This window comes from Pelmatolapia mariae, linkage group LG17 (genome assembly GCF_036321145.2).
Source record: "Pelmatolapia mariae isolate MD_Pm_ZW linkage group LG17, Pm_UMD_F_2, whole genome shotgun sequence".
Taxonomy (NCBI): Eukaryota; Metazoa; Chordata; class Actinopteri; order Cichliformes; family Cichlidae; genus Pelmatolapia; species Pelmatolapia mariae.
This window is the reverse complement of record NC_086242.1, coordinates 11,496,397-11,521,126: the sequence shown is the minus strand read 5'-3', so window position 1 is coordinate 11,521,126 and position 24,730 is coordinate 11,496,397. Positions and strand designations below refer to the sequence as shown.

The window sequence follows — 24,730 nt, the reverse complement described above, 5'->3', positions numbered from 1 at the left end:
CACACACTTTGTATCTGTTGTCTCCAGCTGTCCCTTATTTTCCCGCAGACTCTCTTCTCCATACACTCCTCCTGCTTCTCTCTCTGGACAGATTGATTTCTGTCACGGTGAAAATCACTCTTTTTTTTTTCTTTCTTTTTTTTTTGCACTCCTCTCCAAACCGCACCCACTGATCAATTTTTTTCACACTGTGTAAACATTCATTGAGCCATGTGTTTGGAAATGTCATCGCCGCTCCGGCCATTGGGTGGGCCATACATATTTCATCTCGTCTGACACCTGTTCGATTTTGTGTCAGGCGGCAATGCTATGTCTTGTCACTTGGAGAAGAAGCCATGAAAAATTAACCATGCAGACTTTCTGAAAGTTTCATATCCAATCTCACACACCTGTAAATTGGAAACCTCAGACCAAGAAACTACATTCTGTTGCTGACATGCAGGTTATAGTTTTCTTTGCTTTTCTGGTTGCATTTCTTTCTATTGTGTTTGTGCTGCCTGTGACTGATTCTTGCCTTTATGTCAGTTTTCTTTTTTCCTTTTCACTAGTTTGCTTTAGCTTTAATCTGTCTTCTGTGACTATCTAAACAACAAAAAAAACTTTTTAAATGATTTTTACTCATCTTTATAAATTCATAGATCATACTATGAAGGCACAATTCTTATAAAAGAAATCTAACACTTATCTGACTCTGTGTTTTGCATAAATTAACAGCATTACATAAACTGAAGCGTGTTGTTTCTCACAGAAAACATGATCAAGTACACTGGAAGCCCCGACAGCCTTCGTACCCGTACTCCTATGATCACCCCCGACCTGGAGAGTGGGGTGAAGGTTTGGCACTTGGTTAAGAACCACGAGCACGGAGACCAGAAAGAGGGCGACCGCGGGAGCAAGATGGTCTCTGAGATCTACCTGACAAGACTTCTGGCCACCAAGGTTAGCAATCTATGTTTAGGAGAGACACTAAGCTGTGAGGACCTACTGTGCTAACCTCTAGGTCCATATTTTTGTTCTTAGTCTCTATTAGCATGCTTTGCATGATTCACAGGCCAAATAATCATTATTTATATTATATTGGGCCTTGGTGCAGCCCATCCTTTTATCCAAAAAAAAGATGTTTTAACTTCCTTTTAAGCTATCTTTATTCTGATTAGCTGCCCCTCACAAACAGAAAGACTGAACAGCTGCTGGGTGGGGTACAGTGCTCACAGACAGAGCTGCATTTCTGTAATGACCACATTAGGGATATCCTCTCTCATTAACTCAAATAAACTTTCCCTATGTTTAATTTGAAGAGAAAAATCAGGAAAGCATAATAGGTCTCCTTTATCTAGCAACTTGCTAAATTTACCCAATGCTAAGCGCACAATTTATATGATCAAACCAGACAAAATAAAGTTATCCAACTCAGCAGTAGCATCTTTAACCGAAGCAGTTCAGCAGGTGAAAGGCTAAAAGGTCACTCCATCTTTTACCCCGTGTTATAATAACTAAGAAATCCCTTGCTGAATTTAAATATTCATGTTTACTTTGGATGAGTCATCTCAGTGGAAAAGATTATTCAAATGTATTCCTCTATCCCCTCAGGTGAGAACGAGAAAATGGATATTTCTGTTTGTTTTTCTTTTTTCATTACTGTTGCATTGATGCAGCAGCATATCAAAAAGGGTAAAGAAGAAAAGACCGATGAAACCAGTGAAGGTTTTTCTGTTATAAAAAAAAATTATCAGGCAAATATAGAAATGACTATAAAATGGGTCTCTTTGAATGCGCCTTGCGACAATGGCCCCTAAGAAGGAGAAAAAAAGATATACAGTTAATTTGGTTTGGAGGAAAATGTGACTTTGATCCAACAGCTGAATGCAAATGAACAATCCACTCTTAAAGCACCTTGTCCCTCTTTTTTTCCCCCCCACACCAATACACCCTTTCTATCAGACTCAGACAGCCATATGGGGAGGGTAAAAGAAAGTGGGAGGCTGTGAGTTGAAAATGTTTAGGATGTGTTTTTTTTAATTCACCAGCACTTCCGCTTTTCATCTCCTGAATATCTTTGTTTAGCTGTTAACACAGAGAACATAAACCCAGTGCAATATATGCAATATAAATGAAAAGTGTCAGGAGTCTAAAGTGGAGTGTCTCAAACACACCGGTAGCACATCCATTAAACAGGCACAGAGGGAAGAAGCAGGATGATCATCCTTTATGGAACATGTTGGCTAATGAGCAGGAACATGGAACTAATTTGGGTGTGCCAATTCCAACTTGTCTTTGAAATAGTACATCTAGATAATAGGCAAACAAATCCTCTTTTTTTTGCTGCTGCTGTTTTGTCTTTATGAAAGCGTGTTTGCTTTCCGGTGAACAACAGCCTCTACAACCACAAAAGCATTTACAGCAATAAGAAACCCTTTCCAGTTATATTTATTTATCTTGATCTAAGCTCAAAATCTAAACACAAATGATTTAAACTAATGCTACGCTGCTCATTCTGTTGTTCATATTGATACTGAACACATCATTAAGATATTTGCAATGTAGGGTGAAAAAGTTTATGCTTAACATTAAAACAGTACACGTTATCATCCCATCTACCAATCCCACTATAGATCTGCAAAACAGAATCTCATTTTTTATTATCAGGAATTGTTGATTTGCATTTAGCTGGACAGATTAAACAAGTTCTCTCAGGGAGTTAAGATACTTATCTGTCCACAGTTAGACAAATTGCCTATAATTTGAGGCGATTTAGCCTGCAAGTGGGCACCCAGCTAAGATGAATTCACAGTGGAGTAATAGACGAGAAACCCAGAGTAACAGCTATAAGCTTAAAGGATTTATTGTAGCTGTTAAACATAAGTTTAACGTACACATACCGTGGTCACTCTGCTGAAAAGATTACCAAAGAGTACCTTAATGCTCTACCATGCTACACTGGAAGGTGTTTAGGAGCTATGGCTGAATTGTGCAGGACCAATGTAGAGCACTACAAACACTGCAGAAAACAAAATTCCATATCAGCTTGACATCATCCCAGTACTGAAGGATGGTAATCATCATAACTTTGGTGGGTTTTTTTGGTGTTTCTTCACTTCCTCTGCACCTGGACAGCTTGCCATGATCTGGAGGAATACTTATTCCCAAGTTTAGCATGGGAACTCATAGGCCCATCCAAAGGTCTAATAGTAGAACAGTTATCCCGCACATTTACATAATACCATACAACTTGAAACACTGATGTCTGCCTTTTTGAGTAGATATATCACCGTGACTGTCTAATAGATTTATTCAGTCATTGTTATTGTACTGTCTTTATCTTGCAATATAAAGCACCTTGGGGGAACTGTTGTTGTGATTTCGCCCCATATAAATACAATTAAATTGAATGTTTCACAAAGTTAGTATGTGATTATTTACCATATTTCGTTTGTCTCCACCTTGACTTGGAATACTACACTTAATGTACATTCTGTACATTCACTTAATGTACAGAATTCACCTGCTTGCTGCATACAATGCTACTACTGCACATTCACCTAATGTATATAATATATAATGTTCTTCCTCTCTCCCCCCCTTTTGCACAAGTCGAGGAGCGTGTCAGGTTACATTTCACTGCGTGTTATACTTGTATAACTATGTATGTGACGAATAAAGAATCTTGAACTAGTGATACCACACTTCTTATAGTCAGTACACTTAAAGTTGCAGTCAGTTGTTTTTTGAGGTCATTTAATACTAAAAATAATATTTTGCTCATACTTATACATTGATTAGTGGGTAATTACCTTCCATCCATCCATCTTCTTCCATTTATCCGGGGCCGGGTCGCAGGGGCAGCAGCCTAAGCAGAGAAGCCCAGACCTCCCTCACCCCAGTCACCTCCTCCAGCTTGTCTGGGGGAACACCAAGGAGTTCCCAGGCCAGCTGAGAGATATAATCTCTCCGAAGTGTCCTGGGTCTGACCTGGGCCTCCTCCCGGTGGGACATGCCCGTAACACCTCACCCAGGGGGCATCCTTGTCAGATGCCCGAACCACCTCAACTGGCTCCTTTCGATGTGGAGGAGCAACGGCTCTACTCTGAGCCCCTCCTGGATACCTAAACTTCTCACCCTATCTCTAAGGGAGAGGCCAGCCACCCTTCAGAGGAAGCTAATTTCCGCCGCTGTGTATCTGCGATCTCATTCTTTCAGTCACTACCCACAGCTCGTGACCATAGGTGAGAGTAGGGATGCAGATCGACCTGTAAATGGAGAGCTTCGCTTTTATACTCAGCTCTCTCTTCACCATGATGGACCGGTACAGCATCCGCATCACTGCAGCCGCAGCACCAGCTGCACCGTCCGTCGATCTCCCGCTCCCTTCTCTGCTTTTGGTGGATGATGTAGTTGGCTTCATCGGGTGATGGCCTCCAGCTCGCTCTGGAACGGTTCGCAGCCGAGTGTGAAGCGGTGGGAATGAGAATCAGCACCTGCAAATCTGAGGCCATGGCCCTCAGCTGGAAACGGGTGGAGTGCCCACTCCGGGCGAGGGACGAGTTCCTGCCCCAAGTGGAGGAGTTTAAGTATCTCGGAGTCTTGTTCACGAGTGTGAACTTGCGTCTTCCAAAACGTATTTTCATAAACTTCATGAATGAATCCATTAAGAATACATACAAGCAGGCGCTGGTTTGTTGAAGCGGCCATGTTGCCCCGCCATCTTAAATACCTAAACAACAACAACAGCTGATTAAAAGCTAACGTAATGCCACTTTTAAGGTCATGCTTATGTCCTAAAAATAACACCATTGTTCTGATAAGCCAATTAAGTAGATTCCCACATTGTATGAGACCAAAGTGCCCAAGTTCAACAATGTTAGAGCCACTTCGAAGAAAGTTTGACTAACACTGGCTGACTCATCAACTCCTTATACAGAGTTAATAGATATACACATCAGGTGAGGTAAACACTTGCTGACAGCATACACTCACTACAGTTAAACAGTGACCAGAGTTGTTTGTCCTACAGCGGCCACCATAGCACCGCAGGATTATGCAGTAGAACTGGGAGGTGCATGAAAACAGGTGACTAAAAATCTGCAATCTGCTGACATTTAGTGGTGAGATTCTACACACCGGAAAACCAACAAGTCTGGTGATCAGTTAACAGGGAAAGAGAGGCGCAATAGTGACTGTGAAACAGGGCATATGAAAGAAATTAATAAACAAACTACAGATCCCAGTATAGGATGAGGCAGGAAAAACAGAGCAGCTATCGTCATGACACATACTGTACAGTCCTCCACACACCTTCACACATGCACACGTCGCCTCTCAGCCTCTGTGAGTCGCTCCATTTTCCTGCCATTATCCCGTTCCAGAGTGCAGGAAGGTGGCTTCTGACTACAGACAGCACATCGTCTTTCCAGATGGATTGTTTTTGAGAAATAACCAGTTTATCTTGGCTGGCCATCTCTCTTGCTGAGAAATGATTGGGCAGACAGGCAGTGTAATTGACTGCGTTTGGCTTTCACCTTGCCAATAAATACCTCTCCTTGGCAACGCCACTCACATCTCTCATATTAGCTCCATCAGTGACACTCTTGAGTGTGGGTACAGGACGTGTTCATGTGTGTGGACTGGTGCAGGGAAGGATTGCATTTTCCCTCCACTTGTACACTTGAGTGTGTGTGTGCCTGTCTCAGACTCCCTGTTTCATTGCTATCCCCAACGTCGCTTTCCTTGCATTTCAATGCGGAGGCAGATGGCATCAAAACATCCAGATGACACATTGTGTTTAGAGTGCAGTCTAATGACAGGGTAGATGGTCGTGGGGGGGTTATGTTGGCAGTTTCAGCTCCACCAGGGAACAAGAGAACCCTGTGATGATGACAGTGTTGATAGTGGTGCACCCCTTGAGATCGAGGATGACGTAAAATGTCACAGCCTAAGCACTAGTAGGCACATACACAGATTTCACTGTCTCTGCACACATGTACGCGATAGGCCTTCCCTTAGCAGCTAGGAAGGCACGTGGGCTTGATATAGAGATATGTGATACCGTCTTCATAGAAAAATGGTAAGCTGCCGGGAATGTGGGCCACATTAGAATTATAGCCATGATTGTCGAACTAACAGGATTCCCTCCTCCCACTCTCCCCTTCTACCTCTCCTGACTCTGTGATTTGGTCACCCGCTCCACCCAAATTGGATTTTTATTTGCCAATGCCTGTACACACCTCATCTGCCACACTCAATGGCCTCTTCTTCTGATAGGAAACTTGTGTCGTTTCATTTCCATCTCTGGCTCTCGCCTTTTTCCCGTGCATCCCATCAGCTCATTCTTTACAAGAGGATTAGATTCTCTCACTCTCTGTCTCTCTTCTCCTCCTCCTTCTTAAAGTCACCAACATTAAATCAAATTAGGGTCAATGGTGCAGTGTGGGAGCTAATCCGGCAGCACAAAGAGGCTTAGGAGATGCGCCTCCTGTTCCTAGATATTATTAAAAGTCAGCTGTGAAATAACAATTTCCCCCATCAAAGCTGCAAGCAGATTTAGGGGCAGGGTCTGTGAGATATGAGTCAGACACATAAACATCGGAGCTGGGAGAGAAAGTGTCATGCACTGCACAACTCAAACTGACACAGAAAAAAATATACATATTAATGGCATTTCTGCTGCTGTTAGTGAAGTTTTGAAAAATTAGAGAATGACTGAATCTTTGCAAGTCTCCTCTTCTTGCTCTGTAGGGTACGCTACAGAAGTTTGTGGATGACCTGTTTGAGACCATCTTCAGCACAGCCCATCGAGGCAGCGCTCTGCCACTGGCCATCAAATATATGTTTGACTTCCTGGATGAGCAGGCCGACAAACACAACATCCATGACCCGCATGTCCGACACACATGGAAGAGCAACTGGTGAGTTCATTTAGCATCTGAATCTATATATACTGTGGGTGCTGATATAGAAATATGCATACACACCAAGTAATTGGTGTCAAGCGCACAGAATGGGAATGTTTAAGATTCCTTAAACAGTTATTTGGATCATTGATGGGCATTTTGATTTTTAAAAGTACTACAGGCACACTGGCATTGCCTGGGTATTGCCCTGTCAGAGCCAAGTTTCACAATACGCCTCTTCCTTTCCTAATATCCATTAACCACAGGGGTGTGTAATCTTCATTAAAGCCAACCACAAGGGGCTAATCCAATCGGCTGCCAAGACTCTCCATCTATTATCATGGATAACTGGGCCAAAAAAAAAAAAATTCCTGTCACTGTGGAATTCTCTATAGTGACAAATGTTCACTCCCAGGTGCACAAGTACACCTCTAAATTAATATCTGCTGATTAATTTAGACCATATTGACCCCTGTGAGTCCACCTTAAAAGGTTGGCTGGGGTTAAATAACTGACAGTGCCCTGGAATGGGGTGAGCAGAGGAATGAAAAGGTGAAGAAAAGGAAGTGAACACAGTGGGAGTTAAATGCACACTAATATCTCATTAGCCTCATAGCCTCTGCCAAGATCCCAGCATGCATCACTCAGCCCAAGGCCCAGGAGAACCACAGATATTGGAGGAAAAATTTATGTGTATCGAGGGACGAATAGACATAAAGGAATGGGTAGGGAGAGGCTGAAGGAAAATATTATTTACTTTACCTTATGAGCCTAATTTTAGGGTTTTTCTCTGCGTTACCGGGCCAGTCACAGTGTGTGTTAAGTGTTCTGAGAAGTCGACGTGCTTCTCCCCATTAGACTTTCACTGTAGGGCTATAAATAAAGCACAATTTATCATAGCACACACTGAGAAAAAGCCACTGAGACTGAGCACAGTTTGTGCTGATGCCACCACAAGTACCTTCTCAGTGTGGAACGTGCATATGATTGTGCCTTTAAGCACCTCCCCGCGTGTGCATATGCATAACCTCATGACCTCATCTTAAAAGACTGCAATCTTGGCTTCAACAGAAGCCTTCGTTTTGTCTCATGGTAGAAAATAATACTGTCAGTGTCCCTTCCAAGCTGAGCCCCCATCCCATTAAACCTATCAGTTCCACAGTTATTGTACACGCCATTAACTTCAACTGCAGCAGGAGCCCCTATATTCTACTACTACCCCCACCTTGAGGGTTCCCTTCCTTCAGTGTCCCCTGATATAACCCTTATGTTAGATCCTTCAGCTTTATACCATTGTCATATCATGCCAGTGTATTTGTTGCTATAGCTTACCAGTCAACCGTTTTTTTTTGTTTGTTTGTTTTTTTAGTTGAATGTTTAGAAGTTTGCGAAATCTATACTGAAATCCGATTGTGAACCACTATTTTCGCCCATTCAGTGAGAAAATGTTCATAATTTTTTAAAAATAAAAGCGGATGGTTGCTTTGGCATGATTAATGCTGACCACGTTTCCATACACTCTAAAGACCTGAAAGTGACCTTAATGTATCGCTGAACTTTTATAGTCCAAGTCCTTTACATCAAAGCAAGACTATCAAAAAGAAAAAAAATACTATGCCTTTCTATACCTCTATGATGCTGCTACACTAAGTTTTAAAATGTGCATTGAGCAGTGTGCAAAGTGCACAGTGCCAAATATGAGTGTAAATGACCACCAAGAGATATTCAGATCAAACCAAACTGCAGAAGACATGTTGTAAACACTATACGTCGTAATTATCATTTGTCCTGCACATCTTAACGGCTGAAATAGCCTTTAGATATGTAGATATTAGTTCTTAAAGTATTTTCTTGTGCTTGACTGTCAACAGAGATGCATAGTAACTTTGCCTTGTCCTTTGATTTTCTTGTGGAAACAATGACATTAACAAAATATGACCCCAAGTGGTTGGTGGCATACCTTTCAGAATCATGACAGATGATTAAGGCAGATGTACTAGGTGTGGACTTTTGGTATTTGGGGAAAAAAAAAAACAGTTTAAACTTCTTTTTCACCAGTTTTACTGCTTTTTAAAATAAACTGCATTTTCATGGTGCAAAGTTAAATTTAGTTAAACTGTTAGTTTTGTATGTATTGTGTGACAGAGTATAACATGTTTTGTATGTGTGTACAGTCAGTATGTGCGTACATGAGTCACTGGCTCCCAGAGCATCTCCAGATGGTATCTTTTGGATTAGTGGCAGTGTGTCAGTGTCTGCTCTCATCCTCACTCCTCTGTATTTGGTCCGCGTGTGTCCGTCTATATGCGCTGCATTTCGGGATGGAACGGACAGAATTTTAATTATTGTGCAAAACTGCCACATACACCCCTCTTTTCTGCATGCAGATTATCATTCTTATCTGCCATCATACTGCAACGCAATCCTACTCAGATTGCTTACTACTACCACTGTGGCAGACCTAAGTATAAGGTGCCTATCACAGGAATAAAACAGCACAGTTTTGCTTACTTAGGCCCTGACTGGAACCAAACTCAGTCAGGTCACCTTTATAAAGCTGTTAATTCAAAATTTAGCTCACTGCATGTCTATGCCATAATGGCACCAGTGAGATGTTCTACATCACAACATCTGTGATTCTTTTCCTGCCAATGGTAAGCTAATTCATTAGGCCCATTCCACAAAATGGGCAGAACATCCTAAAACTGGAGATTCAAAGGGCTGCATGAGGTGGTTTTCAGGGACCACAAAGGGGACTTAGCTGTTTGCAGATGTTGTAGGTACCAGTGTTAAAGTGTGGATGCATTAAAAAAAAATAAGAGAAAAGCAACAAGTTAGAATCACATTTGTTCTGGTCACATTTTGGCTTTAGAACAGAAATAATTCTCCTATTTACATCTGCCCAGTTTTAGTAAAGATGCTGTCTAAACTGTTGCTTATTTTGCATGCTTAATTATACAGGGTTTTTTTTGTTTTTGGTTTTTTTTTTACTATATCACACCCTTTCATCAGTTTGAAATGACTGCACTTTCAAGTGATGAATCAGTGGGCCCTTTTCTTACTCTGCCAGCATAATTTCTTTAGGATATGAGATGCCCTTGATCTTGGCAGCTGATATTTAACCTAATCCCTAACCAAAAGGACCGATCATGACCATCGTTCAGATTCCTAAAGCTACTCAGCAGGAGTAAACTCAGATTTGCCTATTTTCAATGGATAAGGCATACTTATTATGGTGGTAATTTTGCACACACAAAATTGTGCAAAATCTCATCATCTTAGAATCCACTGCCCCATTGAAACGCCAGCTTGTCAACAATCAAGACAGCACAGCAGCCGTGTTAATATCCCTTTGATCCCTGCACCTAATCCCACTAGATTTTTTGCTTAGATTAATTTTGAAGTCATAATGCTGAGTTTTTCCCATTCTGAGTTTAAATCCTCTTTTGTTACATTGTACAGCTGAATATCTTTGTGGGTGGTTGTACTAGAATAAATGCTTAGTGGATTGTCGAGGAACACTGGTGGTACTTTAAATGAATGCATTTCAGGTTTTTTTTTTTTTTTTTTTTTTACATTTTATACTCTTTTTTTTTTCTATGCGCAGAAACTTCTGTGTAGCGTAGACAGCAGCAGTGTCTTTGTTGATTTTTGCCACATCAGCTAAAAGCGCAGAGCCCAGAGAAAAGTAAAGATACAGAGATCCAAGTAACACTCAGCTTTTTCTTAATACCACCTGAGCCCCTTTCACAGCAATACACAGATAAAGCTGGCCCTATATCTATTCATTTTGGCAGAAACAAGCCCTGCAAATAAACAGACTTGTGTATTTTTATTATTCCTGACAGGCACAAAATAGGACCCACTTGCACAAACAAGGCAATATGAACTGTGTCACTGCGCGGCCCCCAGCGAGGACCCCTGGACACTGCGAGGAAAAAAAATGAGAGCCAGCCACCACCTGGTTTTAAAGATAAAGGCTTTATTGAATTGAGCACACACATCAAATAGAGCACATCAGCAACAGCAGGGCCTGTGTACTAGCTTTGCAAAGTGAATGAATCCTCGTCCCTTCTGGCGAATAATATGTTCATGCCTATTGACTAGCTGGCTGTAGCAAATTTGAAAACGGCATTTAGGGACTTAATCTCAGAGCAGCTCAACCGGACACAGGCTGTTGTTTTACTTCACACTCTTTGTTCGCCCATTTGAATGGCTATTCAAGCATTCTGTCACCGAGACAGAACTGAACAAAACTTTTTTTTTTTCCACAGGAAGCCTAACAGACTACATTAGTTAGCATGACTCAGTTTTACATTTTCTTAAGAGACTACCTTTATTTTTTTTTACAGGTAAAAGGGCTTATATTAAAGAATTTCATATTGTTGTGTCCAGAATTGGAAATGTCAAGATTGGGAAAATTAAAAGGAATTTAAAGAAAACAGCAACACACAATTATTTGTCAGGGAATGAAAAGTTAAAGTGCAAAAGCTGCATGATTTTGAGTTTGACACTAAACTACTTTTTGTTCTCTTTTCCCCCTCTGACAGCCTACCTCTGCGTTTCTGGGTGAATGTGATTAAAAACCCCCAGTTTGTGTTTGACATCCATAAGAGCAGCATCACAGATGCCTGTCTGTCTGTGGTGGCCCAGACTTTCATGGACTCCTGCTCCACCTCAGAGCACCGCCTTGGGAAAGACTCACCCTCCAACAAGCTGCTTTATGCCAAGGACATCCCCAGCTACAAGAGCTGGGTGGAGAGGTAAGCTGTCAAGAAAAGCGCATGTGCATACACACCAATTACTGGATAGATGAAGAGAGAAAGAACCATCAGAAAACCTGCATTAAGCGCGTTTCATTCCAGCACACACAATGCGACTGTAGCAGTGTGATCTATGAGCTGTGAAACCCAATCCAAATTACAATGCAGTGGGAATAGATGGGAGTGCCCAGGGCATGGGATCTACAGGACATAGGAGTCAGTGTGCTGGAAGGGTGCAGAAGTAAGTGTGTGTGTGTGTGTGTGTGTGTGTGTGTGTGTGTGTGTGTGTGTGTGTGTGTGTGTGTGTGTGTGTGTGTGTGTGTGTGTGTGTGTGTGTGTGTGTGTGTGTGTGTGTGTAGGGGGGAGAGAAAAAAAAATCAAGGGAAGCATTTTTGAGAGTTGCAGGCAGCAGAAGCCGGTAATTTGTTAAAATGGAAGTTTTATTAAATTTATTTGTCAGCAGGGGAGGCAAAGAGGTCCTGAATAAAAGATGGGGTACTGTGAAGTGGTTCCGAGTATTTATGTGGCTGTAGCGTCGTTGCAAAGCAAGCCTCAGGATGAGAATATATGTGCACTGCTTGAATGGGTGGAACCAAATGAGGAGATTCAGGCTCGGGATTGTGTGGCTCTCTCTGGTCTACTATAAGCGATGCATAAAAAAAGATATGCGTGGACAGAATAGAGCAGCTGCTACTGTGAGGGGAAAATGCCGAATGCATGTTTTGTTTTGTTTTTTTTAATAACTGCATGTAAACAGGGAATGCCTGGTATCACAGAATGGCGTCAGTGCTAATTGCAGTTTTGTACTTTTACAAATGATTCTTTCAACCAGTGATTACTGCAAAGTGAAACTGTCTTAATCTTTTTAAAGAGCCACACTAATGGCCAAAAGTGGATCTTATGCCGTTTCACTTTACTGTCCAAAGTGCCACAGCAAGGGATTTACCGGGGGGATTTTTCAGGGCACAATAAAACTATAATAGAAAGAAACTGATCACTGTAGAGGTTCAGAAGAGATATCCTATTGTTCTCTGTCTCCCTCCTCCTCTATCTTGGTTATAAAGAGAGGACGCTGCTTTAGCTGGTTAGCAGGCCAGTGGATATCTCCATCCCTTGAAATCAGCGTCTCTCGCTCAGTACTATTCTGCTGAGACTTTGCTTGAAACACCACTTCAGCCACTAATAAATTACATAAGACAACAACTGCATTCAGCACTTCCATGCTATGCAGCTGGGCAGAGCCACGATATCCCAAAGCTTTTTACTTGCTACAATATGTTGATGTTATTAAAAAGGCGTCGTGAAGTGAAGCAGACCCGTGAGCTACTGCCACCTGCTCTGAATTTGATGTGGGAGTTGAAGGTCTCCAGACAATGACAAATCCATCACACCTGTCATTACATTATTTGTATACAAGACTGCTTGCATATAAATCTATACCTTTAAAAGTATGGGATACGTGTGGTGGTTTTTCTTTAACGGCTTTTAAACTTCAGTAGTAAACGTTACTGTAGAGACATCGGCACTTGCAACAAACTGGATGTTAAATTGGTATAGCAGTATTTTTATTACACTTCTGCAAATAATTGACCAACACTTTATTTAAATATTTCAATGAATTAAATTTAAAAAGTTGGTGGTGAAGAAGAACGCCAAATGAAAACAATTAATGAAATGCTGCAGATTGGCTTGTGCAGGGTTCTGTTTGTGGTTGATCTCATTAGAGATATACTCACATTTTCCACCTAACACGACAACACTAGTAATGAAAGTGATCGCAGCAAAAGATATTTCGCAACAGCAAAAATGCAAACACTGCAGCAGTCTTTAATCCGCATAATCGTCACACATCAGTTCAGTTTGAGGCTTTCACATTTCAACAAAGAAACTACTGAATAGCTAGCTTACTTAGTAAAAAGTAACCTGGCTGGGCCTACAGCTATCTTGTGATTTATACAATGGAGACTTTAATTTTGCTTTCCATACATACCACGTCTTATTTTTTTCCCCTTTTATTGCTTATGCTTGCTTTAGGGAATGTTATGAGCTTGTTGAGTCTATTCTCATGTTCATGACACTAACAGGGCCCAGGTCAGAGCTAGCTTTGAGTACTGTGCAGTGTCAATACAGCTATGACCTCTGTGAGTAACACCCACCTGCCTTCTCCTTTGCTCTGTTAGCTCTGACAGCTTGTTTCCTGGCAAATATCATCACACGCACTCCCAGAATTATCCATCCATACAACGGGCCTGTCCTCAAGTGGCTGTAGCTCCAGGAATTTAATATGTAAATAAGCAGCTTTAATCAACACAGTTGATATGGGCAACACAGCTGCTGCTGACAGTGACTGATTGCCTTTAGCTCAGTGCAGCGTGTGTGAGTATACTGTATGCTGCTGCAGTGTTCCATTTTAAAACATGAGGCCTCTCTGCATCTACAGATTCCATTTAGGTCACTTTACTATGAAACGTGCTTTTCGTCTCTATGCGCCACGCATTAGTCAGGCATTCATAAACGATGAGCTCCGAGGTAAACATCTGTGTAAAAATACATAACTGGGCATATTCTGCTTTCAAAATCATTTAGCACTTTTCCTTTTAACATCTTTTTTTGCTACAGTAAACACACCTTAATGCTTTGTACTGTTCCTCCTGCCCTCTCTTCACAGATACTACTCAGACATTAGTAAGATGCCAGCGATCAGTGACCAAGACATGAATGCCTACCTGGCAGAGCAGTCGCGGATGCACATGAATGAGTTCAACACCATGAGCTCTCTCAGTGAGATCTACTCCTATGTGGGGAAATACACCGAGGAGGTACGTAATGCTGGGACCTATTACACCTTTGGGCAACACATCAGTGCTGTCGCTAACTAAGGGGGTACTCATAAGAGGCAAATCATACCATGCCCAGGCATTTAACCCCCAAAAGTCATGAAAAGTCAATGAAAGGACAGATAGTGTATTAAAATGTGGGAAGCATAAGGGACAAACTAAAGCTAACTTGAAGCCAAGAGCAGTGAGTGCAGGCCAGCTGGGTACAGTGGGACAGTCAAGGCACTCCCTAAATCCAAGCCAGTATATCAATAGCTATAATCAATTTCTATAGTAACACAAATAGTAATCTATTGTTTTAGTTTAGTTACTTGCTGGATTTTTAAAGTCCTGTTATGTTGAGTGCTTTTAGTAATAGCGTTGTGTGTCATTTTCACGGTCACGCCGGCAGATTGTGTGTGCACTGGAGCAGGACGATGCAGCCAGGAAACAGAGGCTGGCCTTTAAGCTGGAGCAGGTGGTGGCCTTCATGAGTCTGGAGAGCTGAGAACCGCACTTCCCAGGGTGCACTGGGAAGAGACCCCGTCAGAAACCGAGCCGTGCCTGAGCGAAGACCTGTCCCCATCTTTTTTCATCATGTGACTTCCTCCCTCCGCCTTTCAGAGATGAATTCTTCCTCTAACTTTTTTTCTGCTTCCTGTTCCCTGAGAAATCCTGTTTTTTTTTTTGTTGTTGTTGTTGGTTTTTTTTCTTCCCATTCACTCTGCTGCATAGACTAGTTTACCTGAATTTATGCGAGGGGTGGCCCGGAGCTGAGGTTGGCGTTTCCCACAGTGCAATGTGGGGGATCCCTCAGCTTCACCACAGAGAAGCTTCAAGGGGTGATTGCTTGAAAGCTGGCCATATTGGCAATGTGTCGATCCCCCCTGTTGGAAGGAAAGAGGGGAAAAACATTTTTATGTTGCCTTCAAGAATTTACACCGATAGGTAATTCTTTAAAAACCACAATGTTGGGTGTCCATTTTGTTGAGAACTTTTCAGAATAGGATAGTTAAAATAAAACCATCTCTAGAGTTCAGTTTATTGTAGTTCTATATTAAATATACAGAATCAAGAGGAAGCATCAACACTGATGACTGCAAGCCAAATGAACACCTCTGAAGAAAATTAATGCAAGGATGGTTTGCCAAGTTTACACTGTACCTTCAAGCAAAGCATACATATCCGTGAAATCTGGGGCAAATCCAGGCAAGCCTAGAATGTTCTTGTGTTCTTTAATGTAGCTGGAGTTGTATTTAAGAAAAAGACTGATGGGGGAAGGGAAGGATTATCGCTTCTCTGAACTTTTCCTTTACTGAACCATGATGAACTTTACAAACCAGAGCATCCCCAGCCTATAGCCCTTTGCGACATGCACACATTTTTACCTGGCCCAGCATACATTTAAGAAAGTGCTCATGATTTCTGCTTCCATTTGGCTTATATAGCTACTGCAAAATTAAGCTATTAGATGAAACCCTGGAGCCCCCGCCCAAGTTGGATCCTTTGTAAAAAAAAAAAGAAAAAGCACACAACCAACTCTGGAAGACAGTGTTTTGACTGCAAATCCAAACACCAGTAGCAGTCTTTGCCTGGCCCTTGCCACTTCCAAACTTGTGTCGCCGCTGCGACGGTCTATCAAAGCACACACATGCACACAAAACGCACACACACTCAGCAGCTACCCAACATCCTGACTGCCCAGATTTCTACGCCAACAATGGAGGAGGTAAAGGGAAGAGCTGACTGAAATGCACTGGGTAAGAAACTGCTTGATCAAGAAAAAGAAGAATGATTCAATACAGCGTGTGCTACCTAAAGAGGCTCTGTTGTGAGAGTAGCACTTCTTTCCCGGAATAACCCAATTTTAAGACTTTTGTGTGGAGAAATCAAATGACACGGACTTAGTTGGTCAGCCAAAAACCAAAGGAGCTTGAAATTTTCAAAAATGGTCAAAAATGTATTTATAAAGTGCCACTGAGGAACTGACAAACAAAGGACTATGTATAAGACAACCACTTCTAAGACAAAAAAAAAAAATATTGTGACTTGAACTTTAAGCAACATGTGTGATTTTTCTGACCTCAGTGTGTCGAGGTGAGAGGCTCTGTGGGCGAGGTGATCCGATCCTCCTCTCTCTTTTCATCGTCCCGGGTCTCTCCGGCTCTCGGCACACCGTTCACCCCTTTTTCGTCCAGCTCCTGACTTACCAGTTTTTCTGTTTTGCACAAGCATTGGAGATGGTAGCTAGTTGCATACGGCAAAAACCCCAACTCTTGAGTGTGTAACTGTTTGAGGCGCTCTTGTCTGTATTAGTGTAGTTGTCCTCAGTGGCGGCAGGGGGCGGCCTTCTCCAAACCTCAAAAAAAAAAAAGAAAAAAAAAAAGAGAAAAAAAGAAAGAAAGAAATTTAAAAAAAAAAAGATCTGATAAAGCAGAGCAAGACGTGAGCATCACGGCAAGATAAACAGAAAATGATGGACATAGATAAGACTTGTTGGATGTGAATCCCCACTATGGGAGAGAGCGATGGAAAGATGGAGGCGCCCTCCGTACATTTTGACCTCTGCCCTTTCTTTTGCCTTGACAACGTGCCCCATGTGGTGATGTGAATGTGTGAAGACCGCCCTAGGTCCACCTTGGGTCCTTTATTGGCTTTTTAAGCGCATGTAAAACGTAAACAATTTAAGAAACTTATTTAAAAAAAAGTGAAAAATAAGAAAATTAAGCCTTGCAATGATGATGTGGATGTGTTCTTTTATCTTTCTTTTGCTTGGAAGAATCAAGATGGAAAAAGTGGATTGTTCATGTTATAAAAACTATAACTTTCGTTTAAGGTGGAACCTTTATCCAGACCAGTCCCCCTATGACACAGTCTCGTCCCTATGATTTTTGTGACGTGATAGATGCTAAATAAAGGAGTTACTGTATACCTTTGCATGTTGACCTGTTTGGATGGTATGAAATTGAATTGCCTTGCAAAAAGATATTTAGAGACTTCTACAACTGCTAGGGGCTTTTGAAGTCATTTCCAAGACAACTGCTCATTTTCTGGATGTCATTTAAAGACAGCATGTACCCCATTTTGGACTTTCTTGTCCCATTTACTGTGTCCTCCATTACAGACCAGCACTCTTTGTGTGTGACAGCTGTGCCGCCTCTGCAGTTTAAATCTGGTCAGGCAGAACATTTTTGCTCTTTTTTTATTGGTTTTATTTTTTCCTATTGAAAACTGCGTTAGAGTATTTCATCGTGATAAATGCTCAACTTCCCAGAACAAAAAAAACCCTCCTTTACAGTGATGAAGCCTGCCCATTTTTTTTAAAAGAACAGAATATGTGCAGTTATAAAAACAGACGGGTGTGATTAGATGCAGGTTCACGTCCTAAAAAGCAACAAAGGATTGCCTCAATTTGCCAGCACAAGATGTGAAAATGAACAAAGAAAAAAAGGAACACCAAGAACAAATTAAGTAGACCTATACCTCTAATTTATCATCCATAGCAGTAGAGGCGCATTAGCTTTGTTAGACTTGTGTTTTAGACAGAGTTTAGCAAGTGACTCCATTTTTTAAGGGGTCCTTGTCTGTATGTAAGATAAACAAATCATTGTCTGTTAACTTTCTGCAGCTTTTTGAGAGGTGATCAAAAGGTTTTGGGAATGTTTATCTCTGCAATGTACACTGGATGTCCTCCACTGCATCTCAAAACCAACCTTTCAAGTTGAGTTTCAATTAGCAGATCTGGAGGAAGTCACAGTAAGGCAAGTCTGGCAAATGTTGAGCGAACAGACTTTGGTGTGGCCACAGAACCCCTGCCTTTTGAGTGCACTGCATGATGGCACACACCACACTTCAGACATGGAAAGTCTGAACTCTGAGTTTATATTTAGGATACAGAACCTACTGGAACATTTGTTCCATGCAAGTTTGGGCTCTACTGTATACACACTCTGAATGTGCAAATCGGACTTTTGGGATTTCACCTTCAGGGTTATCATCTATTGTTAATCATATATGGTTGTTGATCTTCATGGCCAAATTCCCAGAACTTTTTGATCACATCTCATACAGCATACAGAACTTCTATTATTTCAATTTAGGATTAATTTTAGGGACATCCAAAGTTTCTCTTCTCAGCTGTGTGTTACTAAATAAGGTGAGAGCCCTCGGCTGTGATTGCAAGTCTGCTCCCCTGGTGTCTCATCCTGTCTTTCATTTCTCCCTCCCTCACCCTGTCACTTCCCGGGCAACAAAGGTCGTCTGGTAGTAGCCACCTAGCGTTGCCAAGAGCACAGATAAAGTTTCCACCTTCAAACGTTTTGTAGGAACTAAAAATGTCCTCCTAGCTCAGTGTTATAGCAGCTGTTACACAAACATGCTAGAAAAGACTTTTACTAGATCATATTTGAAAGATAAAGAGTATCTTATTGAGAGATGAAAACGAAACCTGGGGGATATAAGGCGAGCTTCTCTAACTTTGTTATAATTAATTGTATACCTGTGTATGTAAATATAATGCATTCCTATTTTGCAGTCAAGAACAAAATACTATTTGTAATATAGAATAAACTTTATTATGAAACCAAGCATTTCACGAGTCTCGTTGTTCCTTATTGTGCGAGTTTGTGAGAAAAACCTACCTACAGTGCACGCAAAGTAACACAATTCCATAACAATCAGCTTATAAAGACTACACTGTGTCTTTATGAGCTGGATGGCACTAATTTCCTTTTCAATTCCTGTGACAGTCGCTACAGGGTATGTTCAGGGATGTAGAGGCCATCGCAAATCCCCCGCTGTGGGGTGCCAGACAAAGCAGCAAAGAAAAGCTACACAATAATGCATAACAAAGAGTCAATTGTACTCTGGGATTTCTCATTACTCCCTTGCTGTTGACTTTATACATGCCAGGATACACAAAGGATAGAACTGTACTGTAGCTGCAAGATCTCTCCGATGATAAGAAACACCACGATGATCTTTAAAAACACTTGTCCACATAATTTCAGACTTGAAGTGTCCAAATTAATCAAAATATGGTTTCATTCAATCAGTTCTGCCCACAGTACCATTGGGGAAGATAAAGGAAACCATGGATCAGAATGCAAGTGGCTTCAAGGGTAAACCTCCAAATAAATATGTAAATTAGCATCCAGCAATCATAATGTATCTGAAGACTATCACACAGCAATGACATCCAATTCAGCCAAATCCATTAACATCATCATAGAAGCTGACACCGGCTAGCAAAGCATAAAGAAACATCCCTGCCAACTGAGAATTGAAGATGAAAGCTGAGGTACAAAAAGCTAGTTGATCTGTCATGAGCAGCAGATAGTAGCACTGGATTTTAGATTTGAAGCCAGGTATTTAAGCAAGTAGGTATGCCAATGGCATCCTTAAAAATTATAGTCCTAAGCCACTATTTTTACATCATTGATTGTTACAATTTAGAATGTAGAGGATTGGTTCTTGAGATATTACATCACATTTTTGAAGCAACACCCTAAGATTAGGTTTGTACAATACACAAATACAGTGAGATATACCCCAGACCCATAATGTATAAAAATAAAACATGAGGACACAAACAGTATCTTATTAAATGAAAAATTACTTGTACTATGAATGAGAACAGAAAATGGTGATAGAAAAAAAAGATTATTCGAGAAGGAAGTACACAACAAAACAGAGCAAATGTATTTTGTTGTCTTAAGGTTCTAGAGACCAAGAAGGGGATATTTCATGCATCCTATTGGAACTAAAGATCTATGTGGGACCAGAAAAGGTCTCAAAACAGAAGGAGAAATGATGAAAGTTTTTAATGAGCCTAGTGAAATTGCCTTATAGATTCAGGCTTTAACCAGCTGAACAGTTCAGACATCAAACGGAAGAGTGAAAAAAAATGTCATCACCTGAAAGTTAAAAAAGAAAATCCTACATTTGCATCTTGCCAAATTTGTTAGTTTTCCAATTCCGCATTCCAAGCTGGATTTGTTTTTTTATGTAGAAACTGGCTAATAGTGAATTTTCCAACTAATGTGCAACTCTGGCTTACTGGACCTGGACCTCTCATTGTATTTGGCTGCAAGTCAGCCTATTAACTTTGCCAACTTATGCAAATGCTGCTTAGCTCCTAATCTGTGTTGAAATAAAATAAGCTTCATGGGCTACCTCCGCAGCTCCCGTTTATATTGTCAAGAGACAAGTTTACAAAAGCCAATCGTCTTTAATGAGAGGCGTTTCCTGACATGATGTAACCAAATAACCAGGTCAAAAATATTAAGTAAACAGTCGCACTGGTAAAAGATTAGCTGAACCTGTAAGCTTCTTCCAGTTGAAGCCAATCAAGCAGACCTGAAGCCATTCAGGAAATCAAGGAGGGAAATCCCTGCCTCTAAGCACATGTCACTCTGCAGAGCTTAGCTGCAGTAAAGACATAACTGGTTTATTTTACTCTGCAACCTGCATTATTCAGTGTCGTACATCAAAGGCAGCCAAAATGAACACTTTAATGTATTAAGTTTAATTTGGCTCACCGGCTTCGTTATCTCACAAAACACACAACCTCACAGGAAACTCTTTGTAACATCAACTTTTCCAACCGGTGCAGCTGCACAATAAAGCACAACACTACTTCATTACAACAAGGCCATCTTTAAAACACCTTCCCTGAGACACCCGGGGCTGAAAAAGTCAGAGGTAAGGTTTAAAAAAAATGAGTAAATGGAAAACAGGAGTGACAAATGAGGAAATAGAAAGTTCTGTGCAGCAAAGGAGGGCAGCGAAGGTGTGAAATGCAGAAAACAGGGTGACAACCTGCTGGACGGGTATATATGGATGTGAGAGGCTGCAGCACTCCAGCAGGCTTAGTACCTGACGAGGACGAGAGATTGAATTGGCCTAGTGTCACCCTCCATATACCAACCAGTGAACTGGGAGTAATGGGTGAGAAATAGAAAGAAGGAAGGTGGAGGGAGAAATAGCAGTAGGGAGAGGTGGGAGGGCTGCCAAGTGTTACCCTAATTTTCTGACTAGTGAGCTGGGAATAATGGAAGAGAGGAGAGAGGCAACTCTGTGAGGTGATGGGTTGAGAAAGGTTGGATGGAGGTATCAGAGGGGCAGGATGATCGAGGGCCGGCTATGATTGCTTTGCACCGAGGATGGTTTTCCACACTCCCATGATCACCACAGCTCTTTCACCCCAAATCCCCACCCTGCCATCACATCCCCGTGCACTGATGTGATGTGGCTATGGAGGAAAAAAAAAACAAAAAACCTGAAGGTCCATCCACATGGAGGTCGAGTGAGGGATGGAAAAGAAGAAGTAGTGAGCGGTTTGGTGCTGTTGAGACATTCAGCATATTGCAGGGCATGCAGGGTTACAGGGAAGGACAATCAATAACACTGGACCTGCTGCTTTAGGGACTTGAACCCATAATCATTCCTTGGTCACCTTAGCTAAAAAGACTGATCTTCAAGACAAGAAACTATATTTACCGTCAACAAAGCAATTCAAATGACTAATCTCACCATCAACTGCTAGGTCAAAGTTCCCTCACAAAGAAAGACTTGAAAGAAACTAATGTTACAGAAAGATACGAGGAGTTTTCAAATCCAAGCTTGCACACTTTATGGCATGCTCATTACTTATAATCAATGCACATATACCTAAGTTGTGTTTAATGGTTTGGTTTGGCTAATACCACCCACCTGACTAAAGGGAGAGGAGCCAGAAGTGTCAAGTATTAGAAGGTGAAAACAGCTCGAGGTTTTTTTTTCTTTATTTTTTTTTTTAAATCATGCGTTGTCAATCTCTGTCATACGCATCTTTGGTGGAGCTGGGAGCTGATCCTCGAAGAGGCCTTCCTCAAACCACAGCCTCTGGCCTAGCTTGTTGCTTTGTTATTATTGGTCATCATTAGTCATTTACATTTGAGTCCTTGCAAGTAAATTTCCAACTGTGTGCATAAATACGGTCTCTCACTCAGGGTGAGCTTCACAAATGTGCATGAATGCATGTAACTGCATGGGTTAATATTTAGAATAAAAAAATTCACCACCACAAGTTGAATCACAAAACAATGAAATCCATCACAGAATATTATCAAAAATATTATCCATATAGGCCCTTTAATTATTATTTAATTATAATCATTTGTACATTTTTATTATATGACCACTTTCAGCTCAAAACTAAAGCAAAAAAATGTTCAACTGGGCTCATTTCTACTAACTTTATAGTTTTGTATTCAACGTAGAATGATGATTATTCACACTGTATCAGAATCAGCAGCTCTCAGTACATTCCCTCAGAGTTTCTCCTTACCTTCACTGAATTACAGCGGGTTAAGTTGCCGCATCGTGTCCATAGAAGGACAGCTTCACGAATATATTGAGCTAAAGGAGAAAGTATTTCACTTTGGCAAGCATGTATCCTTGCCAAGACTTTTACTAAAACATCTGGCTCTTGCTTGTGATTTCAAGTTTTGGAATTGAATTTTTCATGTGACTACTATCACTGGCTGCTTTTCTGACTACCAGACTGGCAGGATGGATGACTTGATGATAGCAGAACAGTCTGGACACTGGTTGACGGGTCTAATTTCAGCAGTGGACTCAGATATTGACAACTGCACACAAGCAGATGGGAGCAATTTCCGATATTAGTCTATTCTCCTCCGTCTGTTCTGTCTTGGTAAACATTTGTGTTGCTGGTAACAGGAGGGATAGAGTGGGAGAGAAATGAGACGGACATGGATACATCCAGAAAAACCCTACAGAGTACAGATGGAGAATAACGATACAAATCTGTCAGAGGGTTTAGAGCTAAGACTTTAAGTGACCTTCAAGCTGAGGTGTACACTGTGAGTCTGCTGAGTCGAACCAGTAAAAGTATAAGTGCGCGATAATTCTACCAGACAGAACTCGAGTCCTGTGTAATGCATCACCTGCTAACTCCAGGATAACCGGTGCAAATGCTAAAATTATTCTGATGATACCAAACGCCATCTCTGAAACCTTCACTCCAGCATTGCTGACTACTTCCACTGCATAAATCAGCTGCACAGTTGCAGAGTCAAGAAAAACAGCCTGTTATGGTAAACATTATTACACCTATAACGCACACACGCACACACAATCTCTCCTCTAAATCCCCCTCCCCGCATTTCAGCTCCTAATCAATAAGATCCATGGAATTCCTTTTAAGCAGCCCATTTGCTCCTCGGACTCCAGCGACGCTCCCTCTCACACGAATTACCAAAGCTGCGTGAGCCTATACAATACAATAAATTGATTATCTGGTTCAGATGTTCATTGAATTTATTTTGATTCTATTGTCTGCTTTCATGCCCGGCACGTTCTTCCTCTTGATAATGGATTATAGCTGTGCAGCAGATCAGTACGGTTTCGTGCTCTTGGAATGGTTTTAAACTGGAATTTCAAAAAACATTCCGAAGCAATTACTTTAAAGCAATATGCAACAAAACAACTTTATATTAAAGGTACATATATTCAACAATAACTATTGTTCAGATCAGTAGTATCTTTTGTCATTATAAAACTAGTATCCTCTTAACATGATAACATCTTCTTAGCAGGTACCACAAAACGAGACCCTGATAAATATGCAACATTCTTATGTAATAAATACAAAACCATAAATATTAATGACCAAATAACTCAATTAGTTAAAAAGACAATGTTTAGTATCCCCCAGTTTAATGCGAGGCATGGCTCATAACTATTTAGAAGTACTCTGAGACTTATTAAACCGCACAGTTATTAGTTTCCTTTCTTTTTATACTTAGGAAATCCATCATAGCACAAACACATTGCAATGAACAGAGCATGTAATGAGTTACAACTTAAAGGGGGAAAAAATGGGTATTTTTTTTTATCTTTCTTTTTAAAAAAAAAAAAAAAAAAGCGTTAAGTGACTACAACTGAACTCTCTCTTCTTAGGGTCACTTGAGAGATCTTTTTAAGCTTTTCTTCAAGCCAGGAACAAATTGACTGACTAAACTTGCTGTAATTTAGTTATAAAAAAGAGTGTCCATGGAAACTAAGGCTTTAATAGGTACCGGTGTGCTACAAATATGCATGCCATTAACCAACTAGGTATTGGTGAAAATCTGCACCTTATTATAAGTATATTAACTGTTATTCAAGCTTTCTAGCCATACACAGTTATGCAGCTGAGACTGAGACATAGTAATGACCCAAAAATAAACCATACTGTTAAAGATTTTTTTAATAAAAA

At 41.0% G+C, this 24,730-nt stretch overlaps 1 protein-coding gene across 2 annotated transcripts in view; it reads left to right on the top strand.

Moving 5' to 3' along the window:
- Positions 1 to 19,047, top strand: part of plxna4 (plexin A4) — a 239,693-nt gene extending 220,646 nt beyond the window's left edge. For both annotated transcript variants that reach the window (XM_063500354.1, XM_063500353.1), the window contains exons 28-32: positions 749 to 939; positions 6,733 to 6,902; positions 11,438 to 11,650; positions 14,319 to 14,469; positions 14,879 to 19,047. In XM_063500354.1, coding sequence (XP_063356424.1) covers positions 749 to 939; positions 6,733 to 6,902; positions 11,438 to 11,650; positions 14,319 to 14,469; positions 14,879 to 14,974 — 821 coding nt within the window. In that variant the 3' untranslated portion in view covers positions 14,975 to 19,047. The remainder of the gene's footprint in view (positions 1 to 748; positions 940 to 6,732; positions 6,903 to 11,437; positions 11,651 to 14,318; positions 14,470 to 14,878) is intronic.
- Positions 19,048 to 24,730: the final 5,683 nt, after the last annotated feature.